The 21935-nt window shown below is 58.5% G+C and overlaps 2 protein-coding genes across 6 annotated transcripts in view; both read right to left on the bottom strand.

The window, feature by feature from the left end:
* Nucleotides 1–7501, bottom strand: part of ARHGAP27 (Rho GTPase activating protein 27) — a 37830-nt gene extending 30329 nt beyond the window's left edge. The window contains exons 1-4 of one of the 3 annotated variants that reach the window (XM_055257819.2): nucleotides 7342–7501; nucleotides 6805–6938; nucleotides 6222–6353; nucleotides 4218–4892 (exon numbers count right to left, since the gene is read on the bottom strand). In XM_055257819.2, coding sequence (XP_055113794.2) covers nucleotides 4218–4874 — 657 coding nt within the window. In that variant the 5' untranslated portion in view covers nucleotides 4875–4892; nucleotides 6222–6353; nucleotides 6805–6938; nucleotides 7342–7501. Of the gene's footprint in view, nucleotides 1–4217; nucleotides 4893–5468; nucleotides 6354–6804; nucleotides 6939–7341 lie in introns of all 3 variants that reach the window. The other 2 variants (XM_055257818.2, XM_063628292.1) reach the window with 2 other exon arrangements.
* Nucleotides 7502–10365: 2864 nt separating this feature from the next.
* The window catches only part of PLEKHM1 (pleckstrin homology and RUN domain containing M1), a 54135-nt gene continuing 42565 nt past the window's right edge, over nucleotides 10366–21935 (bottom strand). For 2 of the 3 annotated variants that reach the window (XM_055257817.2, XM_055257816.2), the window contains 4 exons: nucleotides 19786–19979; nucleotides 14620–14683; nucleotides 13934–14091; nucleotides 10366–12432 (listed from right to left, as the gene is read on the bottom strand). In XM_055257817.2, coding sequence (XP_055113792.2) covers nucleotides 12321–12432; nucleotides 13934–14091; nucleotides 14620–14683; nucleotides 19786–19979 — 528 coding nt within the window. In that variant the 3' untranslated portion in view covers nucleotides 10366–12320. Of the gene's footprint in view, nucleotides 12433–13933; nucleotides 14092–14619; nucleotides 14684–19785; nucleotides 19980–21935 lie in introns of those variants that run through there. The other variant, XM_063629282.1, reaches the window with a different exon arrangement.

Consider the following 21935-nt stretch of genomic DNA (forward strand, 5'->3'; position numbering starts at 1 on the left):
CCCAGCGGAGGAGGAGGAATGAGGGCCCCGGGCTCCTTCCAGTCAGGGCTGCCTGCTCAGGTGCGGTGCCTCCAGGGCTGCTTGTATAAGAAGGTGCAGCGGCCGGGCTGGAACTTCCCTCCCAGCGGCCAATGCCCCAGCAGCAGGGGCGGGCTCCAGGCCAGCTCCACCTGCCTGGGCCTTCCCACCTCTGGGCGGGGATGGTGACCGCACCCTGAAATCCCAGAGCCAGGACCACAGCCACGGGAAGAGTCTCAGAGGCCCCTTTATTGCACCGCCTTTGGCCTGGCTTCCCAGGGCTCCCTGAGTGGCCTTTTTGGGGGAGGGGAGGAGTCATCCCTGCTTAGCTCTCCCTGTCTCCCTCTCTCCCCTCTCAGAAGGGTTTGCTTCTGCCCTCTCCTGGGCAGCAAAAGAACAGATGTCCCTCTCCTGGGACATCAACTCTTCCACAACAGGGCTGGGCACACAGGATGCTCAGAAGAAGGAGCATGTGCCTGCCTTCAGCTTGTACTGTTCTTGTTGAGGGGAACAGGGTAGCCAACCCTAAAGGCCACCTGGCTGAAACTGAACCTGGTGGCCAGGGTGGGGCTTGGGGTCAGGGGGCTTGGAACTGTCCTGAACACAGCCACTTCCTGGCTGTGTGAGCTTCATCCTGTCACTAAACCTCTCTGAACCTCTGTTTGTACTCAAGGCAAATGGAGGTGCCTACGCCTGCCTTCCAAGCTCCTGGGAGCTTAACCCTGGGTTACAAGCCTTTGAGCAAGAGCCCACATGACTGTTAGCCCCTTTGGGACTGCATCTTACCACACTTTGTCCCCAGTGTCCAGCACGGTGACCAGCCCACCCCAAGTGCTCAATATGCACGATTAGAGTGCACGGGGAGTGACAAGGCTGTAAAACACCATCCATGGCAGGAGCTCCTCTGTTCTGGGGGTCCCTGGCCCTGCCGGGTAGCCTGCCCTAAGCCCTGAGCTGCTGCCTGACAGTAGGGCATCCCCACACACTCCCCAGTGCCCCTGTGCCATGCCATCCCCACATCCTGCCCCCTCTGTTCTGCACCCATTTTCTTCTGAGATATCTTCTCAGCAGCAACCTTCTCCCCATCGTTAGCCTCCCCGTCTCCTGCCCACCCACCTGAACCTGGGGACGGTTCCATCCATGACCCTACACCCCCTCTGGCCACACTGTGTCTCTCTCCTTCTGCCCATTGTTCACACGCTCAATTCGCACCCTCACTTCACTACTGACCACTGCCCTCTGCCTTCAGCAGCCCCGTGACCAGCTGAGCGTCTAGTGGTCACTTAGGATAAGTGTTATATGGCCTTTCTCTCACATGACCTTCCTGTGTGTCCTTCTTCTGGACACTTCTTGGCCTCTGAGCCAGCACTGTCATGCTTCTCTTCCCTTTGGCACCTAAATCCAGGCGGGCCCCATCTTTTCTCCACCCTGATCCTCCCCAAGTCATCCCCCCCTCAGTAAGCAGCACCACTGTCTGCCCACGAGTGCCCGCTGGGAATCTAGAACTCAACCCGATTTCCCTCCCACCTCCCTCAGCCCCCAGACCCTGCCCATCCACCTCCCAAACCTCTGTTACCACCACATGCCCACGAGACCACCAAAAGCTTCAGCCATTCTTGAAGCCCTGGCCACAGGGATGTTTTTCTCAATCCCACTCCTGTCTCTGCTAAAAGGCTTACAGCGGCTGCAGGATAATGTGCACATTCCTGGCAAGGGCCCATGAGGCCCTGCCCGGGTGGGCACCCACTCCCAACCCCATGCTCCACTCTGAGCCCCGGCCCCATGTCTTCTCTTGCTGGCCTCCTATCCAAGAGGGTGAGTCCCCCAGGACCGTGGCTGTGCCTCAGTCCTCTCTAGATCCAAAGGCTCACCAGGGCTTGGCAGGTATTCAGCTAGTTCATGCCTAATGAACGAGTGAATGGGCCTGGAGGATCATGGTGGGGAAACACCGCCTGGGACAACTAAGAGCAGGGGTGGGGTTCCCTTGTGGGGGGCAGGACCAACTCCCTACCCTGGACTTTGTTGGGGGTGGAGCACCAGGGAGACCCACAGCTGCCTCTTGAATAAAGCTCTGTGACAGGGAACGTGGTATTATTGCACCCATCGCACAGGGGAGGAAACAGGACCAGAGATGCAAAGTGACTTGTGGAGGTCACACAGCGAATTCGGGCCACAAGTGGGGCCAGGGAGCTGCCTGTCTCTGGCCAATGTCCTAGATTCCCCCCTGGGTAAGTCCTCTACCCCCATCACCAGTGCCCCTCCCTCCATATGCCACTGCAACTGGGAACCTGCTGGGAGCTGGAGGAAGGATGGGCAGAGGGGCCACCTGGCAGGTGCCTTGGCAGCCGGGGTGATCTGTCTTCTCAGGAGATGTCAGGACCTGGGCAGTCTCCTTCCTCTTTGGTCCTGGGGCCTGGGGTGTTGGCCCTTGCAGACCTACAGAGCCCTGACTCATAGGTAAAGGGCTGCCGCACCTCTGCGCTCCTCAACACACACTCTCTGTGCACTCTGTTTGAGCCAGACCGTGGGCCAGATGCGAAGTTCAAAGAGCAAGGCCATTCCCCCACCTCCAGGGGCTCCGCTCAGATGGGCAGGCACCCTCCCACCGTCACTAGGACAGAGAATGTGGAGAGGCCCAGAAGTGTGCCACCGGGAACCTGTGCAGGAACCGGAGGGGCCCTGGTAGGGGAAGAGCGCTGGGATCCAACCACCCATCCCAGAGAAGCTGCCTGGCCGGCTGGCAGGGGCGCGAGACAGGAACCCGCCGCGGTGCCCAGCCCCGCCCGCCGGGTGCCGTTCCCCACCCTGGCCACAAGGCGGCGGGCTGCCGCTGCAGAAGCCCGAGTGAAGGCGGCGGAGACCCAGGGAAGCCAAATGAGGACTACCCAGACAGCCTGGGTGGACCCCCTGCTGCTGCCAAGCGCTTCGAAGCCTTACCTCGTTTAAGGCTCACAACCCTAATCCTTAAGTACTGTGCTTACACCAGAGGACACTGGGCCTGGGGGAGGGTCCTCGGTGTAAGTTAAGTGGCTGTCAGCAGCTGGCAGGTGACCCAGCAGAATCCAGTTCCCCTTTCCCTAGTCTCAAAACCTGAGCTCTGCATTATAACGAGTCGGGCGGAGGGAACACCCAGCAGCGGGCCTAAGGCGTGTCTCCTTCGTCTGGGCATTCCGGACTCAGTCCTGGCACATGGTGGGCATCAGTGTTCATGGTAATGACATCAGGCACAGCGAAAGAAGTCAGAGGCTCCCAAGGATCAGAGGTCATCTGTCCAACCCCTCCCTTTGGGCTAAAGAACAAACCGAGACCCTAAGAGAGGAAAAGAACTGCCCCTAGATCACCACACGGCCGGTGGCAGATGGCAGAACGGTTCTGAGCATTTTTTTTTTCCCCTAGGGCTGCCCCTCTCTGAAAAGTTCCTAAAGTTCAAAATGTCAGGGTCGCCCAGAGTGTTCTGAGGATGTAAGACCTGTTTTTAAAACGTGCTCTATTTTCGATTTCCCAGATTAACACAATTGGACTCTGAAGAGGGGAAAAAAAACAACCTCACTTAACCGGACGTCTTTCTAAAACAAACCCATCAAGAGTTCTTTAAAAAAAGGAACTGAAATGCTGGAAGCACCCTCAAAGGGAAGCAGACGCCTGACTTTCACATCCACCCTCTCATATGACCCCAGGCTCCTGGGAGACCGGCAAGGCCGTTAAGCCGGGGCAGGCCCGCAATCCCCCGTTCCATGCCCAGATGCGCTTCGGAATACAGAACAGCTGGGACTTGGAAAGATAATATAGTGCACACACCTGCAGTAGGTTATATAACCTCCCAGCAGGGCTTGGGGCAGCAGCCGACCATCGAGCTCATTTGCATTTCTGCAGCGAAACATGAATATTCACACAAGTGCGATAAATAAAGACCATCAGCAGCCTCACATCAGTTCAAGTGCAATTTTGCCACCAATTGGATTACGAAAAACCTCTGGGCTTCCAGGGAGCTTTGGAGCTTGGGAATTGCTGATGAGGGACTGCGGGCCTGCACCCCTCACGTTTCGCGGTTGGGGAGAGGGAGCTCATCCGAAGTCTTCGGACAGAGGTGGGCGTCGTGCCCGACGCTGAGAGGAGCGGGTCTCCTCGCGCCCCGGCTCCGTGCGGGCGCGGTCCCTAGCGCGCCACCCGCCTCCACGCCCCTGCGCCCGGGGAGGTACCTGCTCTGCGCTCTCCTCCCGCGGCGGGACATGCAAGTCCTGGATGACCTCGTAGACGTTTTCTGAGTCGCTGCGCGCCAGGGGCCGCGGGTACACCCAGGAGCCCGCCACGCTGCAGGCCTTGAAGCTGCCGCTGCTTCCTAGGAGACCGACGGGAGGCGAGACGGCGGCGCAGGCCAGGTCGTCCAGGGACTGCGCGGGCCGCACGGGCGCCGCGGGCCGCAGGTACAGGCAGGCTGGCAGGCCGGGCGCCAGGCTGCTGCGCTGGGTCACGGGGCCGCGTTGCGCAGGGCCGCACAGGGAGCTGGCTCTGCCGCCGGACTCCGCGAGGGCGCCGTCGGGGCCCGCGGCCGTCGCCGCGCTCACAAACCGGTAGTCGTAGGCGAGCGGCTCAGGGGCCGCGGGGCTCGGGTGGGGACCTGGCGGCGGGGCAGCGGCACGGTTGCCGAGCGCGGGCAGCTCGCGCACGTACTGCGCAGGCAGGTAGAAGGGGCGGCCGCCGGGCTCACGCCGCACGTGCCACCAGTGCTCGGTACTGCGCCGCAGCAGCCGGTAGCGCTCATTGGGCCGGATGGCCACGCGGCGCCCGTCCTTGCCGGTGTACTCGAAGGGGTGCTCCACCAGCACGTACACGTCCCCCTCCACGTCCGCCGCCATCGCGGCCGCGGCGTTTTCCTGCGGGCAACAAGAAGGAGGGCCGCGGAGGTCAAGACCACCGAGCCTGGAATAGCCCCGCACTCGGGGACAGACTTGGGTTCGAGTCCCGATCCTGCACTCGCCGTTCGCCTTCGGGCCTCAGTTTTCCCATCTCTAAAATGGCAACTTGCGTAAAATCACATCTAAGGCTTCCATTCTTACACTCAGTGCTGGAACTGGGACAACCCTTCGTTCTGTGGGGTTGATTATAAGATTTCACCCTTGCTTCAGTCCTGCGGTGGGGAGATTGTGGGTAGTCTTGGTCCAAATCGACTGCGAGGGAAGCCTTGGCTTTAAAACGAGGGGTGACTGCCCGCTCTAAGGTCGACACCACGCTTGCTTAATAGTTTACTGCGCCTTAGTTTTCCCGTCCGTCAAGTAGGAAGAACACCCCATTTACTGCCGCTCCCCGGCTCTGTCCCGCCTGGAAGCCTCCCGCCCGCAGAGAATCCGCAGAGGATCTCCTAGCACTGCCTCCCTCCAGGAGCTTGCGCCCCCACCCCCTGGTCAGAGTTGGGATGCGGGCTCTGTAGGGGGCCCAGCGAACAGCTCTACCTGGCGGCTGTCCCTGTCCCGCTTAGTCCAAGGACCTTGATGTACAGGCCTCCGCTGCCAATGCGGGGGAACCGGTTCTCTTGGTTTCTCTTTCCTTCCCCAGCTGCATCACCGCAGACGTGAGCCCGGCCCGCCCGGCCCGCCCAGCCCGGCCCGCACCACCCCCTGCTCTCCGGCTCTCACGCCGCCTCCCGAGAAAGGCCCTGCCCCTGTGGCCTGCCCACCTGCCCTGTCACCCCTACAGTGTCCCCACGAGTGGCTCCTGGAGAATGCACTCTGAGACAGTGGCTATAAGTGCGGAGTCCCAGAGCAGGGCCACCCAAAGCTCTCCGGAGTGGTGGTCATAAGCCCCGCTCCCGCCCGGGCTTGGGGTGTCAGGGATGGGGGAGAGCCTAACTAAATGTGCCTGCGCCCCTCCACCAAAGCCATGAGTCGGTGGTTTTCTCCGGAAGTGCATGGCCCCTCCAAACTCCCACACTGACCACACCTCCTCCTGCCCCCTAAGGTGGCCCGGACCCGGGGCCAGGAGACCGCCGCTTGCCGAGGCAGAGGAGCAGGTTCCAACGGGGGCCCCAGCAGGGCTCCTCCGCCACTTTGTCAAGCGTTCCTCGACGAGGAAAGGGTGTAAACTGAGTCACTAAGCACATTGGGCCCCGGAGGCGGGGTCATCGAGCTACCCAGTGCTGAGCCAACAAACCCCAAGCAGGACACTCCCCCGGCGCCCCTTCCCCCTGGACCCCGCAGCGCACTCACGTCGGCTGGGCGGGCCTCAGGGAGCCCATGGGCTGGGTGGGCGGAGCCGGCGGTGGCTGCAGGTTAAGCCCCTACCATCGCCCTGGGCGGGGTTTCCAGGGGCGAGGCCGGAGAGGCTGCGCGGAACCGGAGCTGGCAAGTAGAGCGAAGAGGGACAGGGACGCTCAGGAGTGCTGTCACCGATATCCAAAGCAGCCGTGTCTGGGTGGGGCGAGGAGGAGCCTGAATGCCTCTGCTGGGGACCTTGGGGGGCATTGGGACGAGGCCCAGAGCGGAAGGCCGGCACCTGGAGCCGGGACGGCCGCGTCTGAAAGGGCACTGGCGGGTCGCAAGCGGAGCCCAAGGAGGATGGGACCGCCCCTGCTCCGCCTTCCCCCTCCATTCCCAGCCCCCCCCCGGGATTTGCTGTCCGGGAGTCCCTGCGTCCCTCCCGTGCGCGGCTCTGGGAATGCCGGGCTGGGGCTGGTTGTCTCGTGCGGGCGTTCCCGTTCCCGGTGAGGTCATTTGCACCCTGAATGACCCACTGCGAGCCCTTTCAACCGGATTGCAAACCCGCCCGCTCAGGGCCCACCTCCTCCCTCACCAGGGCCTTTCCCGGCGCAGCCCGGCCGGGCCTGGAAAAACTCCGAGCGGGATTCCCAGCGCAGGGACACCCACCGGAGCTCAATGTCTCAGGCTAGATAAGAAGGGGACTCGGCCTCGGTTCCTTCCCCGACCCTGGGGAAACACAGAGAAGGGGAGGGATTGGGGAAGCCGGGAGGATCCCTGGAGCGCGAACGCGCACCAGTCGCCAGGAGGTCCCCTGCGTCCACTGCCCAGGCGACTCAAGCTACAGCGGCGTCAACGCCTGGGTCGGCGCTGGGGGCCCGGGCCTGCTCCCCTCCAGCCCCCAGACGGAGGGCAGCCCTTCGCCTACCTTCTCCTCCCCGTGGGATGCGGCCCGCGCAGCTCCCGCCCCAGTGCGGAGACAAGGAGAGCAGGCGCGCGGAGCTCCCGGGTGCGGACCCGCCACCTGCCGCACCCTTCCCTCCCCCACCCTGCCCCTTTCCCAACCCCCACCCCACCTCCCACCCCCAACCCCCGCTCGGCGCCCCACTCCCGACCCTGCCTGCCCGGGCACCTCGGGGCGTCCGCTCGCCGGCTTCGCCTCCACTTGCCCCGGCAGGCGCGCGTGGGCTCGGCGTCCCGCGCTCCCTCCTCGACCGTGCGGCTCCCGCGCTGCCGGGTTTCCTGTTCAACAATATAACCAGGGAGGCACCGGCGGAGAGCGCACGGCAGAACTTCCTCCCGGACTGGGGCTGGGCTGCGGTTGCGAGAGACAATCCCCGGTGTCCTGGCTTCCTGTCCCCTCTGGGCCGGGCCAGCGCCTGAGGAGCGAAGACGCCACCCCCTCCCCTGCACTTCCCGGGATCCTGGGCCACACCTGGCTGTCTCCAGGGAGAAAGAAGCTGCCGGGCTGAGATGGTGGGACTGGGGAGGCCGGGAGCCTCCCCCGCAGCTTCTCCTGGCCAGATTGCCCTCCCACCATCCCCCACCCCCTCTTGATCCTCGTGGGGAAGGAGGGCCACCCTCCAATCCGTCCACAGGGTAAGCTCAGAACAACCTCCAGGAGTCCAGCCCCAGGGCCCTCCGCCTTGGGGGTCTTCTGTTTGGGAATTTTTTGCCTCTCTGGACAAGCAGCCTCGCCCTGAACTGAGCCTGCACTCACTCCAGACATCACAAGCCACAGCCCCAGCACACCCCCTGCCCTCAGGGGCCCCAAGGAACAGTTGTGCCTGTGGACCTGGCTGTGTGTGCCAAGAGCTGGCTGATTCAGGCCAGTGTTCTGGGAGGAAGAAGGGCCCGCATCCCAGGCCATGGCCTCTCTTGACACCACCTCCTGGGGACCCAGGGTTGGGTGGGAAGCTGAATCTGGCCACGATCGTTCTGGAACTCCCTTACCTCTGTATCTTTGCCTCTGCTAGGCATTGCCCACCTGTGAGTCCACACTTCCTCTGAGAATCTCAGTGTGTCTGAGCCTTGGTGGCACCTTGGGACCCTCCAGGGTGAGCACACAGCAGAACTCAGCATTGGTCTTTGGTGCCCGACATGCTTAGAAAATAGTGGCTGGTGCCGGGCACGGTGGCTCATGCCTGTAATCCCAGCACTTTGGGAGGCTGAGGCGGGCGGATCATGAGGTCAGGAGATCGAGATCACCCTGGCTAACACGGTGAAACCCCGTCTCTACTAAAACTATAAAAAATTAGCCGGGCGTGGTGGCGGGAGCCTGTAGTCCCAGCTACTCCGGAGGCTGAGGCAGGAGAATGGCATGAACCCAGGAGGCAGAGCTTGCAATGAGCTGAGATCATGCCACTGCACTCCAGCCTGGGCGACAGAGCAAGACTCCATCTCAAAAAACAACAACAAAAAAAAGAAAAAAAGAAAATAGTGGCTGGAGGAATCTTCTCTCCCTCCCTACCTTTTAGGTCCCTCTCCACCTGCAGCACAGCCAGGCAGCGGCTGGCAGTGGTGGTGGTGTTTGCATGGGGTCAGGCAGGTATGATGCCCCACTCTGCTGCTTGGCGGCTGGTAGGCCTTGGGAGTTCTGCCTTATCTCTGCAGCTCAGATTTCTTTCCTGTCAATGGGATAGTAACACCCACTTCACTGGATTATTGGGAAGATTAAATGAGGTCCACTAAGCAGTGCTTACCACATGCCCAGCATACACAATATATCAGTTATTTTTTTTAAGATGGAGTCTCACTCTGTCTCCCAGGCCGAAGTGCAGCGGCACGATCTTGGCTCACTGCAACCTCCGCCTCCGGGTTCAAGTGGTTCTCCTGCCTCAGCTTCCTGAGTAGCTGGGACTACAGGCACCTGCCATCATGCCCAGCTAATTTTTGTATTTTTGTAGAGATAGGGTTTCACCATGTTGGCCAGGCTGGTCTTGAACTCCTGACCTCAGATGATCCAACCTCCTTGGCCTCCCAAAATGCTGGGATTACAGGTGTGAGCCACCATGCCTGGCTATATCAGCTATTATGACTACTTATATTATGTGATAAGCTCTTGGGGGTTGGATTGGAATCTCCAAACCACCTGTCCTCTTTCAGGGAGAAGAGGAGAAGGGGAAGTCCCAGTTACTCAGGCGGCTGAGGCGGAAGAATTGCTTGAACCCGGGAAGTGGAGGTTGCAGTGAGCCAAGATCACGCCACTGCACTCCAGCCTGGGCATCGGAGTGAGACCGTATCCAAAAAAAAAGGGAGGGGAGAAGGGGAAACAAGTGCCCTCAGGGGCGCTTTGCTGAGGCTGGAGAGGGCCTGAGCCCACCGGCAGGGCAGCGCCAGGTCACGTGCTGTGGGCCTCCCTCTCCCAGTTTCTCTTCTCTTCTCCGGGCCTACCATCTACTGTCCTGGAGGGAGGTGAGGCCCTTGGGGGAAGCTGGGGCACCTAGATTGGCAGAGGGTGCCACCTTGTAATCTGAAAGGGGCCTTTAAGGACAGGAAATCTCAGACCTGAATGTTGTGTTTCCATCTCATTTTACTGCAACCTGATTTCCCTGAGAATTAGTCTGTTTCCTGCTCCTGTTCTTAAAATGGACAATGGTGTGGGCCTCCCCTTGGAGGGGTCCCCTGGGCTTCTCCTGGAACTTCTGAGGAAGATCAGCAGCCAAGTAAAAGTCATTTTGAGCCCTAAAACCATGAGCCCTGAATCGGGGGCTCCGCTTAAATAACCCATCTTTCCTGAGCCCCGTCTCTCCTTTATTTCTCCTCTGAGAAATGTCCCCTGTATCCTGAGGTTTCACATGATCCAGCGTCAAGGGTCTGTGCTTTGACATTTAAGTCACAGGAAAAGAAGCCACCGGTGTGGGACCAGCTTGAGTTGTTATACAAGTGTGAGTACACCTCCCCAGAGACCCTGAGATCCTACCCCAGGGAGAGCCTGACTGCTGGGCTTGGCAAGGTGGTTTTCTTACTCTCTTCTCCCTGCCCACTCCTGGCATGCAAGCCCTCTGCCTACAAGTGTTTGCCACGGACCTCCCAAGCCTTCCCCCCACCGCCAGGGACTAACATGAGGGTAGGGGACCCTGACAGATGGTAACGGATGGCTGGTGGTCTCCCCCCAGGCAGTGGCAGTGCTAGAATTCAGAAGCCAGACCAGTGATGAGAAAGATCAGGTCTTTACTGCAAAATCATTCAAAACTCACACGGCAGCAATTCCTTCAATACATTGCAAAGACTCCTCAGGGCCAGAGCCCCGCTCACTAGGAACAGTGTATTGCATAAAATAACATTTTAAAAATAGTGTGGGCACTACCTTTCTGAGGGAGGGGAGGCGGGAAGAGTCAATGCGTCTGAAAGCACTGGCAGCTTCTGGGGAACGGGCCCCCCAGGGCCTCAACTCTGCTGCCTCCGAGGGCACCTTCGGGGAGAATCCTCACAGGCCCAAGCCCTCCCCAGGCCAGGCTCCTGCCCACACAGGGATGGGGCAATGAGGGCTCTGACTAGGCCGGGCTTGTGGTGGAGCGTTAATGTGGGCCATGGCAGTGCATAACCCAGCTCCTGGCTTAGGAGGCATTGGCGTCTGGGCACAGGTGTGCGCCATGACCGGGAGAAGCTGTGCACAGCCTCCACCTGCCTGCCACCGTCGCCTCTGTTCTGCTGCACAGGCATCCAGCTCCAAGGCTGGGTGGGTGACTCAGCAGCTAATCGCCCCCAGGGAAGGGTGGGGGTGGGCTCATCTCTGACAGTGACATGCGGCTCTCCACCTGAGGCCTCAGACTCCAAGCTGAGTGTAGGTAAGACAGCTAGGACTGAGGGCCCACTGGGTCCAGGAGAGGTGAGGGAAGGTGACAGACAGACCAGCAAACCCACACTTTCCTGAAACCTGGAGGGTCTGAACTTCACTTTGAAAACAATCCCAGGCTCCCACCCCAGCCCCAAGGCCCCTTCAAAGGCAGTCCTGCTCCGGGGAAGTTCTTCAGTCTCCAGTGTCCTGGCTGGGCAAGTTCAGTGACGCTGAATGGCTTTGTGAGGCGGCGGCTGCATCCACAGGGCAGTTCCCCCACACGCCCTGCACAGCTTAGGGCAAAGGACCAGGTCACTTCTCCACAGGGCAGGGTGCGGCTGCCTGCCCTCTCTGGGGTCCTGCCTATCTGTGCCCTGGCAGGGGTCAGTCAGGCAGAGTGTGACCCCGGGCAACCACCAAGGTGGGCCTGGAGCATCTGCAGCAGCGCCCCTGTCTGTAGAGGGGTGAGGAGGGCACGGGGATCGGGGGTGGGCAAGACGGCGACCCTCCCTAAACCGAGGAGGGCTCAAAGTGCTGACAGTGCTGGTTTCCAGTCATTTCTCCTTCTCCTAATGGGGCCGAGGCCCCAGGCTAGAGAAGAGCTAGGGGCTCTGACGCTGAGAAAGCGGTGGGCTCAGCAGGTGAGACGCACTGGGGTGGGGAGTAAAGAGGAGACAGAGAGGAAGTGGGGTCACCAGGACTGGCCCTGCCCGGCCGAGGGGCGGTTTGGCACTGGCAGTGAGGGCTAGGAAAGGCACCGGGTGGGCCCACAGGCCCTGTCCCAGCAGTGGCCTGCCCGCCAGCCACCCGCTGCCTCTAGGCCAGGCCTGAGTGGCTCCTGTGCATCCGCTGGGGGTGAGAATGTCTGGATTTCATGGGTGACTCACGTAGGGTCAAGAATAAAAAAATACTTTCTGTTGAAATATGAATGGGAAAAATCCACCTTAAAAAACTAGACCTTTTAATCAGGAATGTGGAATTGAAAATGCTCCCCAAGTCCCCTTTCCACAGTGTTTGGGCAGCCCTCACGGAGGCGCCGGGACGCTGGTGAGCCAGGGCCTGGTGAGTAAAGGCCCTGTCTGCCCCGAGACAGGGAGCATCTGGCGGTGGCCACGCCTCCTGCAGCAGAGGGGTGGGGGGAGGGCCAGGGGACATCACGGGGACTTCCTGGGCTTTCTCTGGGAGGCCGGTGCTCTGGTCACATCTGAGGGTCTTCCTGACAAAGGGACACAGCTGTGACACGGTGAGTATCCTGGGCTGATGGCAAACCCAGCTGGGATGGCTGAGCCACACTCACCCCCGGCCTTCAGAGCGGGGTCAGCAGGTGGGCATCAGGCGAAAATGTTCTGTTCCTGGTACTTGCGCCGGCGGGCACAGCGGGGGCAGCCCTTCTTCACCACAGCCTGGCAGCTCTGGTGGAAGACGGTCTTGCAATCAGCACACCTGGGGAGAGAGCAGTATGCCTGCTGGTGCCGGCTGGGCTGGAGGTTGCCCTGTGGCCACGCTGGCCAGCCCTTTTGATCAGAACCCATGATATGGCTGTGACGTACTGTGTAACCGATGCATACACACCGTGCCTCTCCATTCTGGAACAGGAGATTCTCGAAACAGTGCTTACCCATACGTCATACAATGCACACTGATATTCTCTGTCCTATTGCATTTTTTATAAATGCTGCTTGAGATTCATTAAAGATCTCTTGCCTATATTTAAAAAATATTTATGGCCAGGCACGGTGGCTCACGCCTTTAATCCCAGCACTTTAGGAGGCCAAGGCGGGCGGGTCACAAGGTCAGGAGATCGAGACCATCCTGGCTAACACGGTGAAACCCCGTCTCTACTAAAAATACAAAAATTAGCCGGGCATGGAGGTGTGTGCCTGTAGCCCCAGCTGCTGGGGAGGCTGAGGCAGGAGAATGGCATGAACCCGAGAGGCAGAGCTTGCAGTGAGCCGAGACTGCGCCACTGCACTCCAGCCTGGGCGACAGAGTGAGACTCCATCTCAAAAAGAAAAAAAAAATTTTTTACTTATTTTATTTACTTTTCAGAGTCTTGCTCTGTTGCCCAGGCTGGAGTGCAGTGGCACGATCTTGGCTCACTGCAACCTCTGCCTCCCGAATTCAAGTGATTCCCCTGCCTCAGCCTCCCAAGTAGCTGGGATACAGGTGCCCACCACCACACCTGGCTTACTTTTGTGTTTTTAGTAGAGATGGGGTTTCACCATGTTGGCCAGGCTGGTCTTGAACTCCTGACCTCAAGTGATCCACCCGTCTTGGCCTCCCAAAGTGCTGGGATTACAGGTGTGAGCCACCACGCCCGGCCAAGATGGTATAATTTTAAAAACTCAGCCCCAGGCCCATTCAGGGCTGAATCCTGGCCAGTGGACACTGACAGAAAAAGAACTAATGTTCCCAGTTCAGTTTTCTGCTCCCAAATGGGTTGCAGGAAGGTCTGGACAAATTCTTCCATTGAGAGGTTGCAGATAATGAGCAATAACTGGGAACAAGAGGGATCATTTCAGCAACAGACACAGTGGCAGTGGCAGGTACCACCCACCAGGTGCCCGCTTTGTGCCCGGTCTCATGCCAACAGTGCAGGGTGGTAACTCATACAACCCTACTCAACCCATGCATACACTGAGGCGCCAGGAGGCTCCACTCAGACAGCTGGCAGCCACCTCTTCTTTAGGAAGACAGATGGTTCCGTAGAGGCAGAGGAGTCCTGGGAAAGCTTGTCTTGTCCCCTGAGCTGGACTGGAGCTGGCCATGACTGCCCACAGCATGGGCTGCCCCAACAACTGCACCACCCCTTGGCACAGCACAAAGTGGATGGTCAATACGTTCCTGCCCACAGAGCGAGGCCTGCTGCCCTGCGTGCTTGCGCCAGGCTGTGGGTGTGGGGAAGGGTGGGGCTGGGAGGCAGCTGTCTGGGTGTCCCACATACCTGACTGTGGTGTCAAACTCAAAGGGGAAGATGATGTCGTGGTGCTGGCAGATCTGGCAGATGAAGCCGCGCTGGGTGCACAGGTCGCAGTGGTAGACATGCTGGGAGGCAAATTCAATCAGGGCCTTGAGGAATCCTTCATACACCCCGTCTGCGATCTGTGGAGGGCAAGTAGGAATCCTTCATACACCCCGTCTGCGATCTGTGGAGGGCTGGTAAACTGAGGCCCTAGGCCTTTCAAGCAGCTGCACTGAGGCGCCATGGCACCCTGCCTGGAGAACTTCTACCCGCAGTTTCCACGTGGGCAAGAAAAGAAAACCTCCCTGAATCAGGTTGAGCAATGCCAGCGTCCAGCCCGTGGGCACTGAGGTCACTGGGGGCTAATGGGATTTATAGATGAGACCCAAATCCACTGTACCCTCCCCTTGGGGAAAGGAGTATTCCAAACTCTCTTCCCCGTGATCCTGGGGTTGCTGGAGTGCTTGTTTATTCCAGGGGTGCTGGGGGTATCCGTCCCTGCCCAGGAAGCTGGGGCAGCAGGGCAACCCACCCTGAGCTGCAGAAAAGCTACAGACTGCTGTCTTCTTCAGTAAACTACAGACACCCCCTCTTCCATCTTCCTTGCTGACTTCTCTGGGGATGAAGTCTCTCTAGAGGTCTGGGCGGGGGAAGCATGACACTCTCACCTGCTGGAGGTCAGCAACACTGAACCTATGTGGAGACTCCAAGAGATAATTCCTGTGGTTGAGCCTTCAAACAAAACACAAGCGATTCTTTAGAAAGGTTTCCAGGACCCAGGCCAGCCTGTGTTGTTTGTTTACACTCCCCTGGCGCTGCTCACCAGGCAGACACCTCCCGCCTGGGCGGGGCAGGGGCTAGGAGTGTAATTGGGCCTGCCTGGGCTTGGGACCTGGTCTTCAAGGTAACTAACTAGCTGGTGGGACCTTGGGCACATTACTTAACCTCTCTGAACCTTGGGTTTCCCTCTCTGGGAAATGGAGTTGTCTGGATTGAGTAACTTATTTGAAGCATTTGGCTTGGTACAGAGCTCACAGTAAACACGTAATTAATCATGAGGAGGAGGATGGGTGCAGACACCTGGGACCAGGAACTGGGCTAAGAGCTTCATACGCATTCATTCATTTGATCCTCACAATAATCCTGTGAGGCTGGTACTATCACAACCCCAACTTTGAGAAGAGGAAACAGAGAGGTTAAATCACTTGCCTGAGGTCACACAGCTAGTAGGTGGGAGAGCTGGAGTTTGAACATAGGGGCCTGGCTCCAGAGCCTGCACCCCTGTCCACCTGGCAAATGCCTAGAGATGCAGGCTGTTGTCATTATTGCCACCATTACATACGAGGGACAGTGCTGGGGACAGCAATGCACAGGATATGGCCCTGCCCTCCTGTGGCCCCTGGTTTGGCCGAGGGACAGACATTCAAGTGTCTGGTTTCAGTGCTACATGAAAGCAACTGAGACATGTCCTAAGCACAGCAGATCCCATTTCAGAGGTGGCCGGGGGAGCAGAGAACAAGGGCTCAGCCGCCAACGCAGCTCTAGTTTCCACCACACCAACGGGAGGGATCCAGCGGGCCCCATCCTGATGGGGAGGAAATACCTGCAGAAAGTCCCTTAGTGCAAAACCTGCCTGGCCTGGCTGTGTGTGTTTGCGTGGGTACTGGGGGTGGGAGGTTACTCCAAGTCAGAGGATGCTTGGGAACCTGCCCCAGGATGCCCCAGATATCTGGGGACAGGATGGTGCCAGCCCTGGGTCTGGACCTCTGGGGTGCAAGCTGTGGAGCATCTGGAATGGGGGCTTGGCCTTGTCCCAGCTGGTGGCCTCAGCTGTGGTCCAGGGGAGCCCAATCCGGGGTGGAGAGGGTGAGTCCCACCAAGCAGCCACACAGGCCAAGATGCCAACTGGCCCCTCAGTTTACCATGCTGGTGTCCCCAGTAAACTTCCTGCACTCTAGGAAGGGAAGCTGCCATTTGTCACCAAGAAAACATGGGACACAGCGGGCTGGGGGGACACAGGTTGGCCCTCGGCTGGCAGGAGGCTGGGCTGATCTGGATGGAGAATTAGCTTTGCCATCTGTCCTCTGACCACAGTCGTGGAAGCCCTGGGAGCCCCTGTGCCCTGGGCCTGTCACCCTCTCAGCAAGGACTTGCAAGTGGCTTAGTCAAGGCCAGAGGAGAGAGGGCACTGACCCAGGGGTGAGAGGCCACTTCTCCTCCTGGCCTCCAGGAGAGAAACTCTCATGCACCGGGGCACAGCCAGGCCTACCTGGGGCCTCAGTTTCTCCACCCACACAATGAGGAGAACCCTCTTTGTCCTCTGGTGTGAGGCTGGCTACCTGGGAAAGAGACCAGAGGAATCTGGAGAGCTCTCTGGGAGAGAGGAAGATGAGGGGAGAGGTCGAATCTTAGCTCCTGGAACCGATGAAGTGATGGGGAAGGAAAGGGCCAGGCAAGGGCTGGAAGATCGGGGGGACATGGGTGGGGGGCCTGGGTGCCACCTGTCTCCTGAGCCCTGGCTTCTCCTCTGCCCACCCCTCCCTGGCTGTCGGGAGGGACAATGAGGTCTGGTGGGTGGACACGGTGTGGGGCATTTCTGTGATGGCTTCCTCCCAAGGGCTGGAGAGGACACTCTCAGGGGCTTCTCTGGCCCTTGGAGACATGTGCCAGGTCTGCCAGAGAGAACCCGGCCAGGCAGCTGCCACTAGTGCAGGACAGCTCCTCCCTGACTCCCTGACATCCACGACCTGCCCATGCCTCAGCCCTCTCCTCTCAACCTTCCCTCTGGCTGACTCGGTCCAAGCGCAACTCCCTGGGCTAATTACTAGCACCAGCTGCCACCCAGGGCGCTCCCCTTCACCAACTGCACTCCACTGGGGCCAGAATCGTCTTTTTGTGTGTTTGTTTTGTGTTTTCGAGACAGAGTCTCGCTCTGTCTCCCAGCCTGGAGTGCAGTGGCGTGATCTTGGCTCACTGCAACCTCTGCCTTCTGGGTTCAAGTGATTCTCCTGCCTCAGCCTCCCTGGTAGCTGGGATTACAGGTGCCTGCCACCACGCCCGGCTAATTTTGTATTTTTAGTAGAGACGGGGTTTTGCTATGTTGGCTAGGCTGGTCTCGAACTCCTGACCGAAGGTGATCCACCCTTCTTGGCCTCCCAAAGTGCTGGGATTACAAGCATGAGCCACCGCACCTGGTCTTTTCAGAGTGGTCTTTTCTAAGCCGCTGACTGGAAGTGACAGCCCCGTGCTCAAAACCCTTCAATCGTTCCCCACAGGTGGCAGATCAAATCCAAAGGTCTCGAGGGCCCTTTGAGTTCTGGGCCTTGCACCTGAAGCCCAGCTGCCCAGAGCCCCTCAAGGGTGTCAGTGAGCTGTGCTCCTGCCCGCCTCTTGCTACCGGTCTCTTAGCCAGGAAAGCCAGGTTCTCCCCTGCCCTTTCTACTCTTCTCTCATTTTTCTAAGCACCAGTTCAACAAACACACGATGCCACTGGTGTGGCAACACGTGTGTGTGTGGATGGAGTGAGGTGCAGAAGCAGGTGGTGGTGGGCTCTGAGAAGGGCTGATTGAATGGTCTCCTTTATTCCCTTTCATAAATTTTCCTCGCTTGGAAGATTGACCTTTGTAAAGAAGAAAAACATTTTAGAAGAAAAAAGGAAAAGATCTCTGCATGCCCTCAGCTCAGATGCCATCTCCTCTGGGAGCTCCTCTGGCCCCTGCCAAGGCTGGATCAGGTGCCCTCAGGGCACACACGATGCTGACCCACGGCCATCTGTGGCCCAGACTCTGGGTCCCTCATGCAGCCCTCACCACTGCTCAGGAGGCCACAGGAATGGAGGAATCACTGGCCCATTTTATAGATGGGAAAGCTGGACCCAGAGAAGTGAAGCAACTTTCCTGACTTGCAGTGGGTGAGGGCTTCCCACGCTCTTTCCCCTACCCCATGCTGTTTCCATGGGACTTCCACAGGCATGGGAAGCAGGCTGAGTGCATAGCAGGAGGGTCAGGGAGAGAGAGACAGGGCTGCCCCTGGTGCCCACAGAGACAGGTCAGTAAAGCCGATGAACAAACTCTCTCAGCAGGGCGGGGATGGGTGAATGGGGCTGGGGTCCACAACCCACCCCACAGGCATCTGGTCTACACAGGTCTGCAGGCCTGTGCAGGTACCTGGCTCCTTGACCAAGGAGGGTGATGAGGCCCCACCTGACCCCAGAGATTTCACCACCTGGTTAGGTGGGCAGGAGGATAGTCTCTCTGGAGCCCTGGGTCATGGACTCTCAGAGGTAGGGAGTGAGTCAGCACTGGCCAAGAGGTGGAGACCCAGTCACCCGTGATGCTTGGGATGGGCAGAGCCTCCTGGGGCGAAGCCTTCTAAGGGTCTAGGGTCCCACATGGTGGTCCCCAGAGGGCTTTCTGTTCTTCCAGGCCCTGCAGAGGAGACCAAGGCTCAGCTGGCAGCTGTGGGGCCAGATTCTCTTCTTTGCCTAGGGGAGAGCCCCCTGTAGCACCCCTTGAGAGCCCCTGGGGACCTGCTCGAGGCACACCCTGGCCCTGAGGAGGCCCGGCTCTGGGAGCACTGCAGCCAGGATGGAGGAGGCAGTCTTTAGAGAGGCGCTGTCTAGGCCAGCCCTGTGGGGAGGGAAGGCCAGACAGGGGAACCTGGAGGGGCTTGTGAACTGGTCCCGGCCCCCAGAAACCCAGCAGAGGTGGACTCGAAGCCCATTCTGGGCAGTAGGCACCGGCAGGCTTCTCTGCCTGAGGTCTGCCCTCCTGAGGGTGCCGGGAGAGCACAGCCCTGGGAAGACTGCGGCCTGGGCGTGACCTGAGGACTAGGAAGCGTTTATGACATGCATGGAGAGGCCTAAGTCCCTGTTGAAGCCCAGCATCACATCCCATTCCTGAGCACCAAAGGCCCCAGGCCCTGGGTAAGAGAAGCTTTCTGAAGGGCATCCTGAGGGCCCCGCCCCGATCACACTTCTTTGGAGAACTTCAGGAGGGAGGCTGGCATGGGCCAGACGGCTGGCTGGTACAGGGAAGAGGTGGGAACATCCGGCCCTCGCCTGCCTCTCGCCACACTCCCCACTTCCCTCCTCACTGTAGCCAAAGTTCTCCCTGGGCTTTCCACCAACGGTGCCTTCGTTCATGGCCTGTGCGTGCCATTCCTTCTGTCTAGAACGCTCTTTCCCCCTTTGCTTCTCCTTTCTGATTCTTCCTAATTTTTCAAGTCTCACCTTAGAAGTCACTTCCTCCAGGAAGTCCTTCCTGCTTTGTCCTCCTCTGATCTGGGCTGGATGTCAAGCCTCTGTGGTTCCAGGACGTCCTGCCTCTCACCCTCACCCCCGGATGGAGTTGCTGGCTTTCCCACCTGTCTTCCCTGCCAGGCCAGAGGCTTCCGGCGGGTCGGCCCTGGCTCTGCCCTGCTCAGTGTTGGAGCCCACATGCCTCGCCAGGCGTGCAGTGCTTAGTATGTTCTCAGTCCATGTTTTTGAGTGAACAAATAGATACATGAACAAAACCCCAAAATCACCCCCAAAAGATGTGATCATTTCCCAGGCCCAGTGGGAAGATCTCTGCCCAGGTTTCCTCCAGGTGGACGCCTTGCCCTGGGCACTGCCCCCGTGTGTGTGTGTGCGTGTGCACAAGTGCCTGCATGTGTGTACATTTGTGCGCATGTGCATGGGTGTGGATGTCTATGCATTTGTGCATAAATTTATGTGTGTGGGTGTGTGTGCACGTGTGTGTCTGTGTGTACATGTGCATATATGTATGTGTGTTTGTGTGCATGCATGTGCGTGTGTACGTGCACTCACACGCATACACGTAGAGGTTGCTCACCTCTTGCTGAGCTCCTTCAGGGCGCCGCTCCGGCACAGGCCCAGGTAATCCCCCAGGAGCTTCAGCTGCTCCCGGCTCCTCCCAATGAGGTGCATCCGCTCCACATGCTCGTACAGAGACGCATTCACCATCTGCAGGTTGATGAGGGGCTGGGCCCGGATCTGCGTCAGAAACTTCAGGGCCTGCCTGCAGATCTGGGGGTACCACCAGGCATTAGGGATGGGAAAGAATGGCTGTTCAGTGAGCACTGCCTGGCCAGGTGCCACATGACCTGCTCACTTACCTGAGGGGCTATCTTCATTTTACAGATGGGGAAACTGAGGCTCTCAGGGAGATGAAGAGATTTGGCTAGGGTCACCCAGCTTGTAAATGGTACAGTCAAGCTCTGAACCCAGTTTATCTGACTCCCAAACCCACTGTCCCTCTAATGGCAAGGGTCACTGCCCCCTCCCCAATCATGCTGAGATGAGGGAGGGACTGCTCTGGTAACGCCCCCTCCCTCTGGGCCTCACAGATCCTTCCCACTCTTTCCTGTCCTCCCAGCCCCGATTTCCCCTGACTAAAGGAAACAGGCACTCCCTTCTGTGCCCTGACTCAGGAACCAGGTGACGGGCTGAGTCAGGCTGCAGCCACAGGAAGCTGCAGATCAGACACAGCTCACCAACAGGCTTCCCTGAGCTCCCTCGGCTCACACCAGTAGCAACACCGGGACTGTGTGTGCAGCTGAGTGATCCATCTCAGTCTCTCCTGGCTGACAGCGTGTTGAAGGTTCTACCCTTGGCCCTGATCCTAATACCAACGCCAGTAATCGAGCGCCTACTATTTGCAAAACACGGGGTCAGGAACTTGACCACATCCTCCCGTCATTCTCAGAACAACCCGTTAGGGAGGATGTCCCTGTCCCCGTTTTCTAGATGAGGAAATGGAGGCTTAGAGGGGCTAACGTAGCTTATACAACCTGCCTGCAGAACCTGCCCGGTCTGAGCTGAGCTGTCATCTCTGAACACCAGGCTGCTGCACTAACCAGAAGCCGCCTCCCCTGCAGTGGCCTCGCTGCATCATAAGGACAGAGGAGCCGTTGTCTCCACAGCCGACAAGTGCATAGTGATTAGAAGTCTGGCTTTGGCCTGGCTCAGATCTTTAACATCTTAACTAGTCCTCTCGTTACATATTTTATTTCTGGCGGCTTTGTTTTTGATACTATTATAAATGATTATCTTTTAAAATAGTAATTTGTTTGCTGATATATAGAAATGAAATTGATTTATTTGACTGTCGTATCCAGCAACCTTTTCAAATTCTAATAAATTGTGTAGGGGAAAAAAAAGTCTGGCTTCAGAGTCAGAATGGAATTGAATCATGCCTCCACCACTTTATACCTATATGAATTGGTGAAACTTATCCCTCTCTGTGACTCAGTTTCCTCATCTGTAAAATGGGAAAAATGAGAGCAATTAAGGCTCACGGGTTTGGGGCCTTTTCGTTTGCTGCTGCTGCTTTAGTGCTGAGGCCTGGCACTCCGCAGGATGTCAGCCCGGGACTGGGGCTTCTTTTTCATGGGATTATTTTGAATTCAGATTAAAAGAGGTATTCCAGGAGAGCTCCTGGCACAGGGCCTGGCAGGTGGCACATCCCCAGTAAATGTGAGCTGCTAACAGCTGCTGTGTGAGTTCCTGGTGTGGCCCTGTTGTCCCCTTGAGGGTTGGGGGACTAAACTGGCCCTCAGGAGACCTGCCCCTGTATTTGGGGGCTGAGGGGGCCTCTAACCTCTTGTCTCCCAGCTCCACCAGCATTTCTCACCTCCCCCAGCAATGGACAACCTCTTCTATTCCTGTAGCCTGGAGCCCTGAGGTACCAGCCCCCCAGCCTAGGGACAGCCCAATGGCAAACTCCTGGTGACTTGGGTCAAGCTGCTGTTCTCTAACCCTAACTCAGCTCTTCCCATGACTTGGCCCCAGGCCTTGGGTGAGGCTCCAGTGAAATAACACACAGGAATGTGTGCTGAACACTGCCAAGCACTGCAGATGGGCAGGGGCTTTGTGCTCCCCAGCGACTGTTCCTATCCTGTGGGAATGGAGGAGACAGACAGAAAGAAGCCCCACTCCTGGGCTGACATCTTGTCAGTGCCAGCCAGACCTCAGCACAAGTGG

The sequence above is a fragment of the Symphalangus syndactylus genome, chromosome 20, assembly GCF_028878055.3.
Source record: "Symphalangus syndactylus isolate Jambi chromosome 20, NHGRI_mSymSyn1-v2.1_pri, whole genome shotgun sequence".
NCBI lineage: Eukaryota > Metazoa > Chordata > Mammalia > Primates > Hylobatidae > Symphalangus > Symphalangus syndactylus.